General features: G+C 38.2%; 1 protein-coding gene across 4 annotated transcripts in view; it reads right to left on the bottom strand.

Moving 5' to 3' along the window:
* Positions 1–23,040, bottom strand: part of IRAG2 (inositol 1,4,5-triphosphate receptor associated 2) — a 46,206-nt gene that overhangs the window by 16,195 nt on the left and 6,971 nt on the right. The window contains exons 2-12 of one of the 4 annotated variants that reach the window (XM_008693166.2): positions 22,875–22,936; positions 21,479–21,559; positions 20,619–20,715; positions 18,559–18,706; positions 17,722–17,803; positions 7,917–7,963; positions 7,746–7,810; positions 7,482–7,589; positions 4,855–4,925; positions 1,951–2,008; positions 66–129 (exon numbers count right to left, since the gene is read on the bottom strand). In XM_008693166.2, the coding sequence (XP_008691388.2) occupies positions 66–129; positions 1,951–2,008; positions 4,855–4,925; positions 7,482–7,589; positions 7,746–7,810; positions 7,917–7,963; positions 17,722–17,745 (437 nt within the window). In that variant the 5' untranslated portion in view covers positions 17,746–17,803; positions 18,559–18,706; positions 20,619–20,715; positions 21,479–21,559; positions 22,875–22,936. Of the gene's footprint in view, positions 1–65; positions 130–1,950; positions 2,009–4,854; positions 4,926–7,481; positions 7,590–7,745; positions 7,811–7,916; positions 7,964–17,721; positions 17,804–18,558; positions 18,707–20,618; positions 20,716–21,478; positions 21,560–22,874; positions 22,937–23,040 lie in introns of those variants that run through there. The other 3 variants (XM_040642253.1, XM_040642254.1, XM_040642256.1) reach the window with 3 other exon arrangements.

The following is a 23,040-nucleotide window of genomic DNA, read 5'->3' as shown; positions in this document are numbered from 1 at the left end:
TTTATTCAAACATAATTCAACAGAAAAGCAAAAACTGTGAGCATGCCATATGAAGAAGAACTTACTTGTCACTTTGTCTAAAGTTCACGGATTTCACAGTGGTTACAGGAAGAGAGGAGACAGCAGTGTCTATTAAAAGACAATAAAATAGTATTGGGTTACAAAGGTTCCCAGCTGAAGGCACATTCATCAAATGTCCTCTCTCCACCACACAAAGGCATTTTATTGAAGGATGTCTGAAATTATAGCCAGTTAATCATAGCGTTTGCTTCAGAGCACCGGGGTGGCTCAGTCACTTAAGTGTCTGCCTCTGGCTTGCGTCACAGTCCCAGGGTCCTGGGATCCACGGAGCCGCACATAGGGCTCCCTGCTCTGCAAGGAGACTGTTTCTCCCTCTCCCTCTGCTGCTCCCCCTGCTTGTGCTGTCTCTCTGGCTCTTTCTGAAATAAATAAAATCTTTTAAAAAAATAATGCATTTGCTTCAATATAAGATCATGTTATGCTATGCTATTGGGATCACGATGACATTAAAATCATTGGCTCATACGTTAGCCTGTGAGTAATCTGAAACCTGAAGATACCTCAGAGTCCAGGAGGAGCCCAACTGCTCTCTTTGCATTTGAATGTTTAACTTGATCCCATGGCTAAATGCATACCTTCTTCTATTACCCTAGTCCTTCTTCAGACCAAGGTTTTAACAGCAGCGGCAGGAGGAGGAGGAGTCATTGTAGCAGCAGTAGTAAGAGTTGTAGTACAATAATAGTAATAATAACAGCAACAATAAATACGGTATCACACATGTGTCACAAGTCATATATGCCGGTCCCCAAACAGGGCTCTTTATACATATTAATGATACTCTTCATGACAACTTCGCAAAGACGACAATATATTAGTTAATAAGAACATTAGATTTGAAAAAACCTGATTTAAGTCCCAGCTTTGACCCTTACGGCTTTGTGACCTGGAACAAGTCACAGCTTCATCAAATCATCTACAAAATAAGGATGATATTATTTTTCTATAGTGCCTTTTAAAGAACTTTGCCAAGTACTTTTCTAACTGATTTATACCTAATTTATTCAATCCTCAGAGCAAACCTGTGGAAGATACTGCTATCATCTACAGTCTACAGGCTAGGAAACTGAATTGCAATTTACCTATTTTACATAGGTATTTGGGGGAACCAAATGAAACGATGCACATAATTTAGGGGCGCCTGGATGGCTCAACTGGTTAAGTGCTTGCCTTAGGCTCAGGTCATGACCTCAGGGTCCTGGGATTGAGATCGGGCTCCTCGCTCAGCAGGGAGTCTGCTTTTCCCTCTCCCTCTGCCTGCTGCTCCCCCGTCTTGTGCTCCCTCTCTCCCTGTGTCAAATAAATAAAATCTTAAAAAAGAATTTAGTCCAGAACTTAGCATATGACATATTCTCAATAAAGGTTAATTTTTGTAACTCATCATTTCCATTTTGCAGATGAGGAAGTTGACTCTCAGGTTAAATAACCTACTGAACTCAAAGCTAGTCGTCACCCAGTATAGTCAGTGTGACTTCAAAGTCTCAACTCTATCCACGACTCCATCCTATTGGAGATGAAATGGGGAAGGAAGCATATTAGCACTTATTCTTTAAATACTATCTTATTTACTTTTGGATAGGATAATAAAAAAGATCTCAAAGTAGAGCTTAGAATTTACTGCCAACATTGGGATGGTTCTTTGTTCACAATAATGTATAGTTATTACATGTCCTTTGGGGCTTAATAGTTAATGCAACATAAATGTGGCTTTTCAAAAATGATACAAATTGAATCAAGAATCAGTTTTATTGGCTGATTTTAGCTAGAGATGCATAATTATAGGTACCATGTCTTTACTCAGAAAGATTTCACCCATAAAAATATAAGCAGGAACAAAAGTTCACATGGGGGTTGGGAGAGAACATTCCTTACCTCCTGCAGCACATTTTTTTCTATTCTCATCTATTGTTTCTGGTTCCTCCTTTGCTTCCTAAAATCATAAAGAGATTTTATTGCTGTACATAGAGTGGAAATCCTTCATAACCAATCATTTCCCAACTTCCTGTCCTCTCCTAACCCTACTCTATCAAAAACACTGTGGTATTCAAAGAACTTAACTAGAGGTTAAGAAGAAAACAGGACTGGCTCTTAAGGGGTTTCCAACCTAGTTGAGGTACAAAAGACAGAAACATATGAACAGGTGTAAATGTGACAGAAATCACCATAAGGCAAACTAGGATTGCCAAACAAATGAGATGTGAATAAATACGTGCTCTACAAAGGGAGGGGAGAGATACCATGGCTTGAGAAGCATGGAAAGTCTCTACAGACAAGGAACAGGCTGGAGCTTGATGGAATGGGAGGACTGGATGGATAAAGAGGTAGGGGTGATCTAGGACTATCACATGTAGCATTCTAGATGGGCTCTTGGGGAACTTGTGGCAAAAGTTGCAGGTAGGACTATGTTATGTTAGGCTTTTACTCCATATAAATACATTTTAAGGTCACTGACCAACCAACCTACAAATATATCTATACAACAAGAATTACCATAATAAGAGGGTTCTACTATACTGCCTGCAAAAATCTAATGAGAAAGCAAAGGTGTAAAATCATTGTTATGGTGATAAAAATATTCTCAGAAATCTTCCCTGAAAAATAAGTCTAAGACAAATTTCCTCGGTAGAGCCATTGATTCCATGTCATGTAACTTTTAGAGAAATGAAGCTAAGATTTTGATAAAATGTAACAAATGCAATAATACAGGTAAAGCACTGGATCATTCTTATCAACATTTAAATATTCTTAAGTTTTCTGAATCCTCCCTCAACACCCTGATCTCTTCCAGATATGGCATCTTCTTCCAATCCTATCCTTTATGGCCATGCTGCGTCTGGGAAGAATTGTCCATGGTTGCTGGTCCCAGTTTTTCAGCTCTCTTCTGTCTCTGTACCCAATACTCTAAAAAAAGTTATCAGTGAACTCTCTGTGGCCAAATTCAATGGAAAAATTTCCGTCTTTATCTTGACTTCACTGTAACACCTAAAATGATCTATAAACCTCTCCTCCTTGAAGATTTTTCTTTCCTTGGTTTTCATCTCCTGATGTCCTCCAATGGTTATAGTAGCCCCTTCTGAATTTCCTCCGCCATTGTCTTTTTTGTTAGATAATGGAATCACCAAGAGTCCGTTATTCTCAGTGTTCTCTTCCTGCCTGCCAGTGTCCTTGGGAAATCTCATCCACGTCCTTGTTTTTTTGCTCACAAATGTATGTCTGCTCCTAAAATCCTAGGAATGAGTTTACGAATATAGGTATACAGCTATATATATAATCTTTCAGAGTACTGATGTCTCATATCAACCTGAAACTCAACTTAAACTAATCTTATTTTACCCCTCAAATTCTACTCTTCTTACTTCCTCCCTATTTCATGATATTCTATTCATTCTGTAGGATAAGCCATAAACCTAAGTTTTTATATTTTCCCATCCATCCCCAAACCCCATCCTGGTTATCAGCCACCATGTACTATAAATTCTGTCCTTTCAATCTCTCCCAAATTACTCTTCTTTTCTCCATCCACACTAAATTCATACTATCTTCATCTCTTGCCTGAATTGTTACAATAGTAGCCTAACCAGTACCATAGCTCCATTACTACATTTTCTAACCCATTATTTTAAAGTTTCTTTATTTCTATCTTGTTTTGAGATGAGAAAAAATTCTTTTTCTCAGAAGACTACCATGAAAGAGTAGAGGACTCAAATATTCCTCTATTTCTTATAAGGGGCAACCACTTTCAGCATGCTTGCTGGCAACACTACACTCTACACATACTTTACATTACAAAGGACGATTCCAAATCACATACCCAATCATTCCACTCTCTTCAGACTAGAATACTACAAAATGTTTATCTACCTTATTGCCTCAAATGTATCTATGCCACAACCATCTCTCTTGAGTTAGCTTTCATGAGTCTCTGTTTCTGAAAACCAAACGGGCCTAACTAAAGCAATATTTATATACTGAGGGGAAAACAACAATACACACACACACACACACACACACACCTCTAATCATCATCATCACCACCATCATCTCTTTTAACGGACAGGGACTAATACAGAAACAAGACCCTTGAAGAAACATGGAATTGGATCCATAGCCTACAAGTTACTCCTCAATAATTATAAATTCATACCACTGACAATGAGCCTTCTCTTTAAGGAAAGGCATTCAAACTTTTTCTATAAACATTTAAATAATGTTTTATAGCAGTTTTCCAGGTACATAGATAACATTTGATACCATTCACAAAGTATCTCCTCCATGACACTTGTCTGGCCTCTCACCCAAAACTTTTTCTTTTATATCACTAACCACACCGAGTTATTCTATATTACTGAGTAACTGTATGTTTCTTCCCTTAATTAGAACACATTTTCTTAATTAGAATATACCTTTAAGGTAAATATTACTGTTTTACTTAACCTTATTTATTAATACATTTGCTTACTTAAAAGTCTTCTATTAATAGATATTTAGCTTGTTTCCAGTAGACCTCTGATGAATAAATGAGTGAATGAGCAAAAAAACAATGTGGAGTCAGGAGGTCCTAGCTCTGACTCTACTGTGTGACCTTGAACAAGTCACAGGGACTCTTTGGCACCAACTTCCTCATCTATAAAATTGGAGTAATTAAATTCTATTAACTTCATAATATTTTGAAAGGATAAAACAGTGCTTTCGAGAGTATTTTGCAAACTTGAAGGGACAGTTCTACCACTGTAATATATCATTACTTATACTGTTAACATATGTATATTTCCTTACCAGACTTAACATGGTTTTGTCCTCACTCACAGAGCCTTGGAGTGTAATATTCTCAGGAGCTGGACTTTTGCCTATGAGATAAAGGGAATACACTAAAGAGTTGCCTGAGCAGTAACAAAAAGAGGAAGAAATAGTGAGGGTGGCAATATGAGCAGACTAGTAAGTGTCAAAGACCTTAACATGTGAGACAAATGATATATTAAAAAACATTAAATGTGCCTATTGATTAAAAGTTAGGACTAGAGCAGCTATGTTTCCCAAGGAAGCTAGCCATAGATGATTTCTTAATAGAAATGAGTATAAATAGCCTTCAAGTAATAGTTTTTAAAATCTTTTTTAAGGCTGCTGCTGCTTTTCTTTTTTTAATCAAACACATTACTAGTATACTTACAGAAACTAGATGAAGGAAGGATAAACAATCAGCTCGACAAACAGGTTTTTTTAAAATTACAGATGTAAGGCTGATAACTGAGTATGATATCCTTCCAAAACATGGTATCTTTCTAAAAAAAGTCATCAAACTAAGAAACAAAGGTACTTTTAATTTATGCCATTCCTCTTTGTAATTTCCCTTTATTTTTGTGTACTTTATTTGTACTGTAATGTACTTGATAATGATTTTCCTCTTTACATGATCCATTGTCTTGAATTTAGTTCAGTGGAGGCACAAAGGTCAGCAGCTATAAATAGGTTTTGTTTCTTTTTAAGAAAAAGAAAGTATGTATTATATTTTTAAAATTTATATGGAAATAACAAAATAGTAACCACTTTCTTCAGCGATAAAATGCCTTTTCCCAATGAAAATTTTAATTTTTCGTTAACTTTTAAGATATAATAGATTCATATGGTCCATAAATTTTAAAGTGTAAAATGTTTTTATGGTAAAAATTTTCCCTCCCATCCATTTGTATAAGAAACCTACTTTCTCTATCCATAGACAATGTTATTTAATTTTTATCTAGCCTTTCAAAGATACTTTATGCATACATAAAACTTCTTCCTATCCTTTTGATTTTCCCGCAGAATTTTATAGGCAATATGTAATGTTTTGTGTTTGGGGTTTTTTCCTTTTTAAGAGACAATAACTCTTTGATATCCTTCTAAGAAAGTTTCCTTATATACATTTTATGGATGTATATTAGTATTCCATTACGTGGAGATGCCATTGTGTATTAACTAGGTTTTTTTTTTTTTTTAAAGATTTTATTTATTTGACAGAGAGAGACAGCCAGCGAAAGAGGGAACAGAAGCAGGGGGAGTGGGAGGGGAAGAAGCAGGCTCCCAGCGGAGGAGCCTGATGTGGGGCTCGATCCCAGAACACCGGGATCACGCCCTGAGCCAAAGGCAGATGCCCACCCGCTGTGCCACCCAGGCGCCCCAAACTAGGTTTCTTTTGATAATTAACTTGTCTCCAATATTTTGTTATTATAGAAAATACTAGAGTAAAGAAACTTCTACAAGTCAGGTGAGCACTTAGATCTATAGGATAAATCCCCGGAAACTAAATTATTTTATCACAGGATATGTATATTTAACATATTCGTAGATATTGGCAAATTCCCCCCCATATTTATAATAATTCACATTTCCTACAGAAACGTATGAGATTTCCCTTTTTCCCCTACAAGCTAACCAACAGAACGTAATCAAAGTTGTGCATCTTTGCCGACATGACTGGTGAAAAATGATATCTTGGTGTAGTTCTAATTAAAATTTATCTTATTCATCTGAGGTAAAGCATGAAGATATTCTTCAGTTAAAACAAAGAATGGATTCCATTTCTACAATTTTACAACTCCTTTAGTGTACCATCTATATCTCAACTTAACTTTCCAGTTTAAACAACAGAATGAATTTTCCTTGACTGATTTGGGGGGGTGGGGTGGAATGGGAGCCTACTGTTTCCCGTGAGTGTCAACTGTAGTGATGTGTCACTGGGAATGGTTGAGAATAACTACCTTGTTTTCAGACCCAAGTAGCAAAAAAGAATATAACATATTATCTAGTTAATTCTTTTGCCTCCTAAGTGGACCATTATGAATTGGCTCATCATTTTAACCAAACAGATTCTGATTAGGATTCTGAGAATTTTTTTTTTAAGAGAGAGCATGCACATGGGCACAAGGGCAAGGGCAGAAAGGCGGAGTGAGAGGGGGAAAGGAGAGAGAGAATCTTAAGCAGAGTCCATGCCTAAGGTGGAGCCTGATGGCAGGGCTTGATCTCACGACCCTGAGATCATCACTTGAGTCAAAACCAAGAGTTGGACACTTAACCCACTGAGCCAGCGAGGCACCCCAAGATTCTGAGAATTTCCTAAACAGGTGATTCTACATCTGTGCCACCGTTGAGACCCAATTGTATTCACTCAATCTTTGCCATTAGGAAATATTTAAGTCCTATTAAAATATATTGTAATTCTTGTTCTTTCTATAGAACTGGAGAAAAAAATGGCAACATTATCATATATGAAGTCCACAATTACCTCTTGGACTTCTTTTCCCCTGAGTAGAGCTTCAAATTTTTAAATAAAATAATATTAGTGAACCATGAGGATAGTTGCTCCAGTAGCTTACAGGTTTACTTACTGCTTTGGAATGGAAACTGTACTTGATACTTCAATAGCTTACCTGCGATCTTAATCATAGCAGAACCTGATCTTGTATCTTCCTCTTTCTCACAGAGTGATTTACAGTCAAGGTCACCAGAAGCCATATTCAAAATTTCTGACCCAGAATCTATCAACAGGAAGAAACTAACAGCATGAACACTATGCAAAAAAAATTATTTGCCTATGTTCTTTTCATTTGCACTCACTTCAGCAGGCCACAGAAACCAACCTTATAGTTATAACATTAATACTCTATTTTTATATCTTTTCCAAGTTCACTCACCACTTGAAGTTACAGTACTCTCTGTGGACAAAGTGTGTCCAGGAGATGACAGTGTGGAACATTCCCTGTCAAGAGAGTAGAGGAAATATTTTGGAGTGTCAGGTCCAAAGAGTTCCTTAAAAATTAACCAAATATACATTCAAATTCACATATACAAACAAGCAAGCAAACCTGGACTGCGGCAGGCTCTCAGAACACAAGTGGTCAACACCATTCTCCTAAAGAAAAAAAAAAAAAGTCCAACAATTTGACATTTTCCATTCCAGAGAGGTTGTTTTAAGCAAACATTTTCATACAATTTTAAAAGAACCCATATTTACTTTGCTCTTTGAGAGAGAATATGGGAATGGGGTGCTAGAGGGCAGACTGATAACCACACGTTCTCAGAGTTGTACTTGCAAAAAAAAATCCAATTTCAAATATACGTACAAGTCCAATATTTAACGAATACCTAATAAATTCTTGGGCAAAATAAATTCTAAACTTAAAGGGCAGATAGAGTTTATTTCATGAACTTAAATCACGTTGTCTTTAAACAGAACATTCTATGTGGGCATAACCCAACATTTCTATTTATGGAAATTTCTAATTATGGAATATTCAACCTAAAACTTTTGACCTGGTGATCTAAAAATGGTTTTCAATTTTCTAGCTAGACCAATAATACCTTTTAAACTTAATCCCATTCTCAAAGATCTGAGGGATTATATCTACTCAGCACCTACTACTTGGTGCTCAGAGGTTCACAAAACCGTGGTCCCACCCTGCCAGGGCAAGTGTTTGAAAGTCCTATTTGAACTTCTTAATCTTTTTTTTTTTTTAAGATTTTATTTATTCGACAGAGATAGAGACAGGCAGCGAGAGAGGGAACACAAGCAGGGGGAGTGGGAGAGGAAGAAGCAGGCTCCCAGCGGAAGAGCCCGATGTGGGGCTCGATCCCATAACGCTGGGATCACGCCCTGAGCCGAAGGCAGGCGCCCAACTGCTGCGCCACCCAGGCGCCCCTGAACTTCTTAATCTTGATCAAGAATTCTTAATTTAGGGGGAACTTTAGGACATTAGGGTTGATTAGCTCACTTACTCTCAAATAATACAGTGGGAACGAGTTACTCTTTAATAATACTTTTTTCTAGTATGTATATTTTCATTATTGTTTGGTTTATGTAGGAATTAAATTTAATATTGAAAACTGAAACCACCTGAACATATCAAAAACCTACAGTACAAACAATGAAAAGATGAAGACATTTACGTATTCTATAATCAAGGAGAGAACTTATTAAACAGCCACAACCGAACAACAGGTTTCAGTGGAGGGTCACTGTATATCACACGCAGTATTTAGAATCTGCCCAGACGATACTATCATCACAGAAAGGTACAGGTTTAGTCACAGTTTGCAGAATGCATAGTTATGTGATATAACGGCAGCATTTAAAATGTACAGAAGCCCTTTTATATATCATCCCGTTTAAGTCTCCCAACAACCTTAGGAAGTGGATTTTAGCAAGAAAATATTTACTTATTTCAGGTAAAGAGAGTAAAGCCAGTGAATAAAGGTGTCAGCCTCCAAACCCAGTTTGAACTAAATAGTGTCCCCTCCACTGTAAGCAGAATGGTCTCTGCGATACCCTAACCCAGGCTGCTGGTGAGGCACAGACTTCCCAATTATTGTCTTACACACTGGTAGATGATTTAAACATAAACATTTAAAATGTTCAGCTCAAATGTTTAGGAAAACCCACAAACTTGCAAAGCAAGAATATATACCTAATCCTCCCATATATCAATGTTAGGCCATCTTCTCTGTTTTATTCATTTTGTCTCTTATTTAAATGCCTTTGGGTCAGACCATGTGTGCTTGAAGCCCCTCATGACATCAGCTTGATTTAATTCAGTGACTTTCACAAAGGCCCACTTTGTCCCAGGAGCAGTGACAGAGGCTGGGGACGCACGAAACTACAGTCCTTGTCCCAGAGGAGTTGGTAGGCCAGTCAGGAAGACAAATACATAGAACGAATCAAAAATTATAGGCAGCATTCCACAGAGGAAAGTAATATGCACAAAACAAAGTGGGGTAATATTTGAATTACATTTTGAAGAGAAATTGTACCTTATAACCAATGGTAAATGATGATAGCCCTATCGTTAAAATATTTAATAGATTGCATTAGTAATTATTATATACTTATTTAACTGTATTCCAATATATATGTAAGAAATGAAGCTATAAAAAAGGAAAATATTAAATATCCTTCAGTTTCATCAAGTATCATACTTCATAAAAGTCAACAAGGATTCATTCCTTAATAATTTAAAAATCAGACCCTCTTAACACCCCCTAACTCTAAAAAATTTGATTATATATGTCTTGAAATGACAATTACTGTACTCTAATTAACACATATATAATAATAATAATATTGCACTAACTAAAAAGCTAATTTTGTCAGAAAAACACTTCTTATACCTATTAGGGTTACAGATACCCGCATCTGAATTTAAGAGGTATAAAAGAGAATGCAGTCATTTTCTATTTAATTAAACTGGCTTCCAATATGGGGAGAAAGGAAACACATCATTTCCATAAACTTTTTTTTTTAAAGTCTCATTTAAAGTCAAAATAATACAGCAGAAATACCGTTTACCTCCCTTATATTACAAATTAGTCTCATTTGGTGTAATGTTCTGTATAAGCCCTGCTGTTCAGTACCTTATTTGTGAAACATTTTAGTGAGAAGCTTTTTGATAAATATAACAATATTTATGGATTAAATAAGTAATAATTCTGTAATTTTGGAGAAATGTCATATATTTAGTAGTCATACATTACTATATTGTTCTGGAACAGTTGCAAGGTAAGCAATTGGCTATTACTTCCAATTCATTAGTTTCATAAATCTCACTGATCAGAAAACACCCCAATATACAACATATCTCAATCCCAAATTTTCATAAATTTTATCTAACAGCATTTTTTCCCTTCTTACAAGTATAACTAGACAGAAGTTTTCTTTTTTCAAATTTAGAACTACAGTTAATGAAATTGGAAATATAATCCACAGGGTGTCTGTGCATATGGAGTGGGGGTGGGAGATAACTCAGCAAAAATTTTCCACAATTGTGCTCTTTCTTTCCAGCATCAGAAGTCACCACTATCCAAACCAGCATCCCAGACGCACAGGAAAGCCTAACCCCCGCACAACAACTGTAAAGACCCGGGCAGATCATGAAAAGGATAACCTGCTGGATATATTTTAAAACCAAGCAAAGTTAAGAAATTGACTAAAAGCAAGAAAAAGAGAGTTCAGATGACAGACTTACTTACATGTAGAAGATTGGCTCAAGTCAATGAGTCTAACACATGTCGATAGCATAGAGCAGGAAGAAGGTTCTTCCTGTCCAAGCCATTCAAATATCAACCTGAATAACATGTACACGAAAATCCGTGGTCCAGCCCATCTGCTTTTGATAGCGTCTGCTGTAGGGTGGGGTAGCCAAGGTGCTCACGGAACAAAATGAGACATATTCTCCCGTGGGCTGGGTCCACAAACACAGGCCACCCATGCATGTGTGACACACGCCAGTATTATTTCAATATTTAGGTAGAAAAATTTTAAAGAATAATAAGAAATAGCTCTTAAGGTATTAGTAAGGGTAATTATAGGCTTAGATAATTTCCCAGGGTTACTTTATTTTTGCTCTTTTAGATGAAATGTTTCTTCATCTATAGATTTTATCATCAGGAACCCTTCCACTAAGCTACATTCACATTGCCAATGTAATTTTTACTAATAGATCTACTGTAGATGATTGGGGCTATCAAATAAATTAATAGGATTTTCTGAGGAAAAAACTGAAAAAAGTCCATATGGTCCTATTTCATTCTAACTTAAAAAAAAATGCCCTTGACTCAGTGGCGGTTTCAATGTTCTAAAAAGAGAAAGAACGTAAAATTGAATGCCAAAAGATCACAACTACTGTAACCTAAACAAACGTAAATTTCCTCAGAAGTTTTTTTTTTTTTACATTTGTAACTAAAAGGACACCACACCCTCAGATCTACAGGACACACCCACCGCTCTGAGGTTCATCTACAGTACAGTTATCAGTCAACTTACACATGTCCCGATTTTGCAACTGGCAATGTTATTTATTCTCCAAGGTTATTAATGCCGCATCACACACAGCCTGAGAGAACAGGTCAGACAACGGCCAGAAAATCTTCTGAGATATTTCAAAATTGATTCTGTCCTTTGTCTCATAAATCGCCTCCTCCTAGTGACAGTATATCTTAGACAAAAACATGTAATAACATGAGGACATTTCAAAGGGATGGCAAGACATTTAATTTTTTTTTTTTGAACAGCCAAAGTAAAAACAGAGAAATTCATCTTCATATCCTCTGTGACAAGGTATCTTCTTCTTCTTTTTTCTTTTTTAAGTAGGCACCATACCCAGTGTGGAGCCCAGCATGGGGCTTGAACTCACCACCCTGAGATCAAGACCTGAGCTGAAATCAAGAGCTGGACACCGAACCAACTGAGCCACCCAGGCATCTCTCTTCTTCTTCTTTTTTTTTTTTTAAAGATTTTATTTATTTATTTGACAGAGATAGAGACAGCCAGCGAGAGAGGGAACACAAGCAGGGGGAGTGGGACAGGAAGAAGCAGGCTCCCAGGATCCCGACGTGGGGCTCGATCCCATAACGCCGGGATCACGCCCTGAGCCGAAGGCAGACGCTTAACCGCTGTGCCACCCAGGCGCCCCTCTTCTTCTTCCTTTTTAATTGATGTGTAGTTGACATGCAATGTTGTACTGGTTTCAGGTATACAAGATAGTGATTTGACAAGTCTACACACTACATAATACTCATGACAAGGTATCTTCTGAGCTTCACACTGCTGATCATTCTGATTCCGGGGGACAGTCACAGCTGCTATTTTCTGAGTGTTTACTAGGAACCAGGTACTTTGCATACACACTTTAAAGGTGTCTTGGTGGGGTCAGATCTGAGACTGAAGTAGGTAGAGAGAAGAATCAGTTTCGTGGTCATAGAATTTTCAGGAAGCTCCTTAATTCTTGGAGTATTTGGGGACATGCACAGGTACCTAAGCACATGTCCAGTTTGGCACTTGGGTTGCTGTTCAGACTCCATGGTGGGAGCAGTGACTAAGGAAAAGAAGACAGACTATAAGGAGAGAGAGCTGGGCCCTGAAGAGAAACTGCCAAGAGTGAGGAAGAGTGAAGGAAGTCGGACTAAAGAGAGCACAGGTCCAGCTACCGAAGGGAGCCGCAGTACTGGAGGCAGCAGGAGGCTGCTACTGACCACTGTCCCTCCCAGTCTGCTGGAACTGAGAGGGTAGTTTTAACAATCCCATCATAAGCAGCCCACCGAACACCACAGTAGGACCTCACTCTGAAGTACTGAGACAGGAAGGGAGAGTCATCCCTCTACCGGCCAGGGAGAGAAGATCACTAAGTGATCAGACATAGAGCTCCAAGGAGGTCAGCATGGAGGGCCTGTGGGCAGTAGGGATCATGAACAAAGAGGACTGCAGAGACAGAAGTGGTGAAACCAGCTTCTTTTCCCCACAATCTCTGGGGAGGTTATGTGTCCTGCCCTGGGGCCCACTAGTTGGTGGGGCCTGAAGGACATTATGAGATATAGGTAAATGCCCCAAGAGATTCTTGGAAGTGTTGAGAAGGGACCCCATGGAGATGAAAGGCCTTCCTATTCAGCAGCAAGTGGGGAAACAGAATTAAGATTTGTCCTTCCTCTAAATATGACCAACTTGGTTTGTCTTCATGGATTGGTTAGGCCATTGCAGATATGTAGATATGTATATGCATACATGTAATGTATGTATTGTCTATTTGAAACCTCAAAAGAACCCTAAAAAGTAGTATCTGTTTCATGGGGGACACAGGCAAATTCAGAGAGGTTAGGCTTGGCCAAGTTTACATGGCTAACAAGTAACAGAGCCAGTCTTAAATTCAGGCCTGCTTGATTCCAAAGCCTATGCTATGTGGCTAAAAATCCTAAGTTTACTTAGGAAAAAAATTTTAAATAAATACAAAAGGAACAGAATAGAATAAGTAATATTTGTGTACCCATTCCGCAGATTCAGCTATTACCAACCTGTGGCCAATCTATTCTGTCACCCACTAAAACCACCTGTGCATTGTTTTGATGCAAATCCAGGGTATCATAAACATTTCTTCCATAAATATTTCAGTCTGAATTTCTAAAAGACAAGGGTTGGAAACAATTTATTCTCTAAATGACAAGGGTTAGAAATAATGTATTTTCTTCTTTTCTCTCAACACTACAGTATTCCCAATAAATGAATTTTCTGGGTCAATAAAGGAACTGTTTTCCCCAAAAATGTCCTAAGCTGGGCCCCAACTTATTTTATTATGAGATGTTCTTTTTGAGATAATAATCTTATTAGAGTCCTTTGCTCACTCAAAAAGATCCTCTTAAGAATACAGATGTTCACTTTTACCTCACCCTGTGTTTTCTGAAAAGGATGCTAGAATGCAGCTGCTTCTATGAACATGGGAGATGAATAAAAAATAAATCACAAGTTCCTAGGAATACCAGTCCCAAGAAAGGAGGCAGAAAACCATGGAGCAAGGTTGTCAACTCAACAATTTCACTGAGTGCTCAGTCTTGATGTTTTAAATAGGCCCTGTAGGGAGAACAAGAATAAGTATGTGAACAGGCATTCAATAAGTATCACTGGGCCGCTCTCATACACCAAATTTATGCAGAGGGCTAGATGCATATTGGTTAATGGCCAGACAAAGGCACTCTTCCACCAAGCTTCTGATCTACTACAGAAATAAATATAAGAAAACAAAGAATTGCAATGCAACCAGAGTATACAGATGACAATAAGGAGGACAAAGAGTTACTGGGGTCTAAAAGGAGGGAGCGAACTCATTTTTCCTCAGTGGGATAGTTGAGAAATGAGGAAACAGGCCTGAAAGATGCGAGTTTTCCACAGTTACCCAGAGGTAGAAACTGGGAAAAACCTCATCTCTCAACTTCTCATTATTCTGGTTTCTACCTCTGGTCTAGAAGGACAGGAGATGCTTGACTGTAAACATTTCTTGCTACTGTAAGAAAGGTTTTATGGAAGAGCTGGTTTTGAAATGGTCAACAGTCATATAGAATTTGAGAAGTGGAGAAGTGCATGGTATTCTGGGCAGAAAGAACAGTATAAGCAGGTTTTTGTGATATATTCCAACGATAAATGCTACTCGGTTTCGCTGACATGCAGGGACAACCACAAGGCAATGGGAAAGGAGGGAAAGGTAGGTCGTGACCAGATTAGAGAGGGGCTCAAAGACCAAATCAAGTTGCTTGTTATGAAGGCTCTCAAGGGTGACAAAAACCCTATAGTTTGAAGCCAAAGACTTAAAAAAACACTATAATTTATGGGTCATTGGGGTAAACACCAGTTATGTTTGTTGTAAATCTCATATTTCATTCCAATTCCCTGCACTTATTAATGAGAATGCTTAGAAAATTGTTTCCTAAGGAGAATTTTCTATTTGTTTAGAGTCTGAGGCGTAGGAAGTGAGCATCTACTCAGGGATCGGCATGGAGAGTGAATCCTGCAGTGAACGGGCTACAGAGATTCTTCAGTGGAGCCGAAACCTGGAAAGGGAATGGTGAGAAGTGGTGATATCAGCCACCAAGTGTAGCCGACAGACTCGTTCCTGGGGTCTCTAGAAGAAATGGCACAGAAGACAACATGAAAACCTTCAGGGAGTGTGTACATTTGCCCAGGGATGTTGGATAGGAGTTTCTACATGGTCTGTTAGCTCCTGTTTCTTAATGGTAGACAAAATCTGTCACATATCTTAATGATAGTGGATTAGGATATCCTTTTAGATAGCACATTTCTTAGCCAAAAAACTACTTTCAAAGTAATTATAAGTAATTATTATGATTGAAAGGTTTAAATTCTGTGTTCTGAGAGGGGCTGTGAGAAAGACTTATCCTTTGAAAGTAGACAAACCTGAATTTGAATCCCACGTTTGCTAGTTACCAGTTGAGTGATCTTGGATAAGTTATTTAACCTCTCTGAACCTCAGTTGTCTCATCTGCAAAAGCAGAGAAATACCTACCACTCAAAGTTGTGGAGAAGACTAATAACATGGCATGTGGGAATGCTTTCCTACAAAGTACCTGGTACACAACTGATATTTGTTTCTTCCCCTCACTTGGTGAAATCAGTGTCAGATAAAAGGGAAATTACTAATAACCCAACATCCTGTAAGCTTCCAAGTCCAACTTCCTTTATTAAGCTTTACAAGAACTGCTAAGTAATAGCAAAATAGATTCATTTCCTTTTTCTTTCCTTTTCTTAGCTACTCAATAGGATGGGTATTAAGGAACAGAAAAATGTCAGATATACACACTTAAGAGGAATAATAATTCATATAACTCAGTAGTAAAAAGAACCCCATTTTTTAAAATGGGTAAAGATCTGGATAGACATAGCTCCAAAGAAGATGTACGAGAGGCTGACAAGTACACAAAAAGATGTTCGACATCATTTGTCATTAGGGAAAAACATACCCAAACCATCAAAACTACTTCACACCTGCTAAGATGGCTATAATAATAGTAATAAAAAAAACCAGACAAATGTTGACAAGGACGTAAAGAAATTGGAATCCTCATACATTACTCGTGGGAATGTAAAATGGGGTAACCACTTTGGAAATCTGTTTTGCAGGTCCTCAAAATATTAGAGTTACCATATGATGTAGCAATTCCACTCCTAGGTTTATACCCAAAAGAATGCCCATATGTGTACACAAAAACTTATACACTAACATTCATAGCACCATCATTCACATAGCCAAAAAATGGAAACAACCCAAGTGCCCATCAACTGATGAGTGGATACACAAAATGTGACATATCCATACACTGGAATATTATTAAGTCATAAAGAGGAGTGAAGGTCTGATACATGCTACAACATGGGTGAACCTTGAAAACACTATGCTAAGTGAAAGAAGCCAGTCACAAGAGGTTACATATTACATTATTCCATTTATATGAGATATCCAGACTAGGCAAATGTATGAGACAAAGTAGATTAGTGATTGCCTGGGACTGAGGGTTTGGGGGTTGGGGGAATAGGGACAGACTGTCGATGGGCATGAGGTTTCTTTTTAGGATGATAAAAATGTTCTAAAATTAATTTTGGTGCTGACTGTGCAATTCTGTGAATTTATTTAAAAGCATTTCATTGAATCAATTGTTTAATATGTGAATTATATCTCAAGCAATGAAAGAAAAAGGAAGCCTGATGGATTGTTATAACCTGAAACAGAATTGTCTGCTCCATTCAATTGAGAAAATTATGGAGCTCAGGTTGTAGACTGAGGGAGGCACTCCATACAGATCTCCACGACCTGGGGAGTTTGCCTAAATGATATGTTATTCAGTGTTACCTTTTTTTTTTTTTTTTTTTAGGTAGAAAAGTGCCATTAGCACCTAACTACAGCAATGAATACTCTCTGGGCATTGCCTACTTCGTGACTTTTTACAAAGTACCAGCACGTCAAAGGTTATCTAGGCTTGGCTTCAATTCTTAGACAATGAGACCTTAGACCTCTTAGAGTTATTAGTGAATTTTAAATCCCAAACCAGCCTGCCTCTTTAACCAAATGTTCAGTATACTTCACCAAAATCTTTTGGCTATATATCCTTGAGCTTATACTATAGAAGGGGTAGAAAGCCCCCAAATAACTGAATTTTAATTTCTTGCCATCAAAGGTTGACATTTCTCATGCATCTGTGCTTTGTGGCATAAGATTCATACTTGTTATAAAAGTGCTCATAGTACTTCAAAAAAAAAAATATATATATATATATAATGCCCATAGAAGAGGACCAGGATATAGTAGTACTAGAAATAAAGTTGAAATGTAGTCAAATGCTCACTTCCATCCTTAGGTCATCATTCATCCTGATGCAACCTGAGAGATCTGTTCCTGGGTGGGGGCCAACTTTAGGGCCTGGGCACCTGACAATAGAAAGCAAAGTTCCTTACCACAGAGAGAAAGACCGAGAATTTCAGCAGATACCAGATGTTTCTCTTCCCTGCCCCAGCTTAACCAGATTTCTAATTACGTTCATGGTTTTAGTAAGACATAAGGGAAGATGAGCTCCAACCTCCACGAGAGAGAGGTCGCAAACCATGGAGAATCCCGCCAAAAATGAAAATAAAGAATTTGCAATTCAAAGTCTTGCTTCCTCACCCTTGATACGGAAAGGAAATTTCACTGGGGTGGGTAGTGCTCACAAACGCCACTGACATTTTGAAACTTTTCCCAAGGAAGGTCAGTCTGTGTACTCAGACAGGTGAGCACAGATGAACCTCAGGACAGGGTGGGGGTGGGGGCAGGGATTTGCGGAGGTTCAGTAACCTTGAGGAAGAAGGAATAGAATATGATCGAAAACTATTTGAATACGTTACTTAGCAGTATATAGTATATTCCTAAAAACTGGGAAACACTCAGGTAGCCTAATTTGTCTTTTACATTTTTGAATGGACATTAGGGAATTCAAAGAACAAGAAAAGTCACTTTAAGAAAACTACTGAGGTATCTTTATTTTAAAATTGCCAATTTTCAGAAAGTCAGAAGTTCCATCATAAAAATTCCATAATAAAGAAGTTATGGTCTCAGGATACAAAAGTCTAACTGATTAGAAGTTCAGGCAAAAGGAATAGTCCACCCATGAAGAACAGGGTAGGTATATTTTGCTCTTTTAACTTACTTGCGTCTTCTAGTCACATCCAAAGCGCCATTCTCTACTTCTCCATAATTGGGCCTTTCACATGAAACTGGGATTCGTTTGGCTACACCTGAGGAAGGTGGCAATTCCAGTCTTGGAATTGCTGTGAGACTCTCTAGATGCAGGGCATCTGCAGAACAGAAGAGAATAAAACCAGAAATTTATTTCTGGTATAAGCCATATCATAAATATACATTTATTTATTATACATAGAATAAATCTATATAATATATATCTATATATAATAAAAATATAACAAATCTATATATGTTGACATATAATTATATATACATATATAATATATAATACATATAATATACAAACATAATATATAATATATATACATATAATGTATATAATATAATATATATAATATATAAATATAATATATATACACATATATAATATATAATATATACACACATATATAATATATATAATATATAATATATATATAAGTTCTTTCCCTCTTGAGAGGTTGGGCCATTTTTGAAAAAGCAGAAGTCAATTCAATTCCATTAACCCTCCCCCTCCTTGATGCTTAGTTATATGAAGTGAAAATGCCATTTTTTTTTAAGCAGAGTGGGGAGGGGCAGAAAATCCTTGCCTAAAAGCCACTAGAGGGGTCAACAATCTGCAGCCAGAGGGTAAAATACAGCCAGCTGCCTGTTGCGATTAATAAAGTTTTACTGTGACACAGATACACCCATTCACACTGTCACGGCTGCTGGTGCAACAACCGCGAAGCTGAGCAGCCGCTGCAGGAACCCTACCGCCTGCAGAGCCCGTAGCATTTACTGTCCGGCCCTTGACAGAAACGGCTTTACCAACTGCTACACAGAAAATGGTTAGACATTGTGATGGGGACCCGTTAAAGAGACAAAGGCAATAGGGTAACAGACCGTGTGTTTGGGAGGAAACCATCTTGTTACGTGCTTTTCTGAGTATAGGAAGCAGCAGAGTTTAACAGAAAAAACAGGCTTTGGAGTCAATCGGAAATTTTTGGTTCAAGTCCTGGCTCTGCCACAGGATACATAACTAAATCACTCTGAGCCTCAGTTTACTTACATATGAAGTGACACATGACCTTAGGCAAATTACTAACTCAGCATTCCTCTGTTTCCTTGTCTTCCTTATCTTTAAAATGGAAATTACATTAGCATCTGCCTGGCACGGATGTGGTGAGGATTAGATGAGGGAACAGTGATGTTAGGAGCAGAGAACTGTGCCCGGCACAGAGCAGGCATCTGCAGGCACCGGCAGGCTGTGGCATGTTGTTATTACCGGGTTGGTGTGAGTAAGAGCATCTCCACAAAGCACCCAGCTTTGATACAAAACGGCCATTCCACTAGTAGCAGTAGTAGTTTTCCTTCTCTAGTTGAAATGATCCACAGATCAGTCTACTTGCTATTTATTTCTTTTTAACTTTATTTTGATAACCATCCCATGTCTCTTGTCCTTTCAGAACCAGCCATTAACTTTTGCTCTCAACTACGTCTGGGTTGTGATGAGAGATGTCACTACCATGAGCATTTCCTAAAATGAAGCTCGTTCTCCCTAGCCCTGGCACTAACAGCCCTCAATCTGACCCACAGCCTGTCCAAACTTATATTCTGCTGTAGCACAACCAAACTCCTCTTGTTTCCAAAATGAGTCGTCCCACTTTGATGCTTCTTCAAACACTTGAGGCTTTTGCATTCTCCTGTTTTACTTTGTCCTCCCCAGTATACTTTTTCCATGCTTGTTGTTTCTCCTAATGCAACCCATCTTTCAAGGCCTGGTTCAACTCTCATTTCTTCTATGGAGCCTTCTCGGCCTTCCCTGAGCCCATTCTAACCTCCTTGATAATCTGTGAGCTATTTTAGGACTTATTCTCTATTATACGTAACATGGTGCCTTGCACAGAGCAGGTGCTCAAACGTAAGTTCACCAACAGAACTCAGGGATAAATATCCAAGTATTCAACGACTTTAATTTTTTTCCCTTCCCAAAAGAACCCATCATGCCTGACAGGGTGTCAGAGGGGGGCTATCCATGCTTACCCAGCAGAGGTGTGTACCGGCATGAATGTTGGAAGGCCAGGAGCGTCTGACGTAGCTTTGCTTCTTGACCACTATACTGTTTATGACAACACTGCTTCTGAACAGAAAATTAAATAGTATTAGCTGTCTAAAGGGGTGTAACATAACATACTTCACTATCTATTCTCTTCACCTCCGAAGGCAGAAAGAATATCACTGCTCTCAACCTTGTGAGAGAGGTCGAGAAGAAAATAAATGATTCCAAGTAATAAAGCTTTCAACATTTTGATCAAAAGCTATACCCTATGGGCAACGTAGAAGTCTCATTAAAAATCACAGTTCAATAATTTAACAGAATTGTATCAATTCCCAATAATCGACATTGTCATATAAACAAAAGCCTTGAGGAAAAAGGTCCGGATGAGGGGCAAACTTAGTTATACAATACTTCTTCATGATACCACAGTCAAATAACTTAACATATTGCCATATCATAGGGTCTACCAGCATTGTATGCTCGTGTGTGACAAAGAAAAAGAACAGGTAGGGATGCCTGGGTCGGTCAGTCGGTTAAGTGTCCAACTCTTGATTTCAGCTCAGGTCATGATCTAAGCGTCATGAAATCGAGCCCTGTGTTGGGCATGGAGTCTGCTTAGGATTCTCTCTACCACTCTGCCCCTCATCCCCTGCTTGTGCTCTCTCAAAAAAAAAAAAAAGTTAAAAAAAGAGAGTAGGTATCCATTGCTTCATCTAATAATCTCTCAAAAGTGGTCTGGCTTAGGACTCTAAGACTACTAACACATACAGGACTTCACGTTCTCTTTTGACATAGTAGTGATTCACAACTGGCACTTAAATTGTTTCGAAAAGCTTAAACTTACCAGTTGTTCTTGAAATGGCTGTTGAATTCCATCTGTGCAGGGCAAGGGATCACAGCGAGGAAATTCCTCATCTAAACAGCTCTGTCATGAAGAAAACGGTGGCGCATATTCAAAGGCAGAATGATGACAGAGTCAAAGATACAAAATATACTTAAAAGAAGATATGATGCTACCTGAGGAAAGTGATATTGGTCAGTTCTGTCAAGTGTTCAACCTTAAGGGAATAGGCTTGTAATTATAAAGCTTTCATCGCGTTTTCCCCCTTACTTGTTCTCATGGACAGGAAATGCAACAGCTTTGTCATTGAAATCTTTAGGCAGAGGCCAAAAAAGGTTGAGGGAGACATGTCGGTGTAGTGAAAATGGTGCCTGAGAAAATATCATAACAATCAAATTGTGGCCTTAGTCCGAGAGGTAGATACATACCTATCACAACTATATTACAATAGAAAATTGTACTGGTGCTCCTGATAAGATTAAAGCATATTTAGATGTGGAGTTGTTTCCACTTTAATTTATTGCAGGGGGCTTTTTAGGCACTCTGCCTGGCTTAATCTCCCACGCGAATAATTTTTTTTCTACTTAAACAGATGTGCCTGCATTATGCCCTGGAAACAGATACATGCAGACATCGCCCTTCTTTCTTCCCTTCTCTAGTCCCTTCCCCCAGTGCCACCCTTACTGTTCCTTATGTTCCTCATTTATGAACAAAAAGGAGAAATTCACCAAGTATCATAAGGGAAAGAAATACATTGAACTCTACCACGGATATATTGAGATATCCAGACAGGAAGGAGTTAAAAGTTTAATTCAAATAGGAGGGGCTCCTGGGTGCCTCAGTTGGTTGTGTCTGCCTTGGCTCAGGTCATGATCCTGGGGTCCTGGGATCAAGCCCTGAGTCAGCCTCCCCCTGCTCAGTGGGGTGTCTGCTTCTTCCCCTCCCTCTGCCACTCCCTATGCTTGTGAGTGCTCTCTTTCTCTAATAAATAAATAAAATCTTAAAAAAAAACACAAACAAACAAACAAACAAAACAAATTGGAGAAAAAAGAGACAGGAAGCATTCCAGCCCATCCGACAGTATGCATTCAAGAGTATGAGAAAGGAGGTGCCTAAGACTAAAACCCTGGCCCTCTGCTAAAAGATACAGTAAATTCTAAAAGGCTTCCTCTTTGAAAGATGTTACTAGGAGCCATTCACTAATGTGAGTTCCCCCCTCTTGTTTTGCTAAATGCTTTCGGTGCAGAAGAGAACAAAGTCCACCAGAGCATTTTCTGCTAAGGTGGTTATTTAATTTTACAATCCATATCATTATCTATTATAAATTAGCTTCAAAACCTTACACAAATGGGACCTCTTCCCCACAGTAAACACATATCCCAGGGTTTTTGTTTTTTACCTGAAACAGCAAGCCTTGGAGGCGTCCTTTAATCAACTTCTTTCTCAGTGACTCAGTGGTTGCTGTAAAGAGAATTCGTAACCAGCTTAATAGGACATTTGTCATCCCCTTTTCCCTTAGTTCCCTTCATAAACTTTCAACAGCTTTCAATTTGGGGTCTGAGGAA

Source organism: Ursus maritimus, unplaced genomic scaffold (genome assembly GCF_017311325.1).
Source record: "Ursus maritimus isolate PB19 unplaced genomic scaffold, ASM1731132v1 scaffold_26, whole genome shotgun sequence".
NCBI lineage: Eukaryota > Metazoa > Chordata > Mammalia > Carnivora > Ursidae > Ursus > Ursus maritimus.
This window is presented reverse-complemented; position numbering and strand designations above follow the sequence as displayed.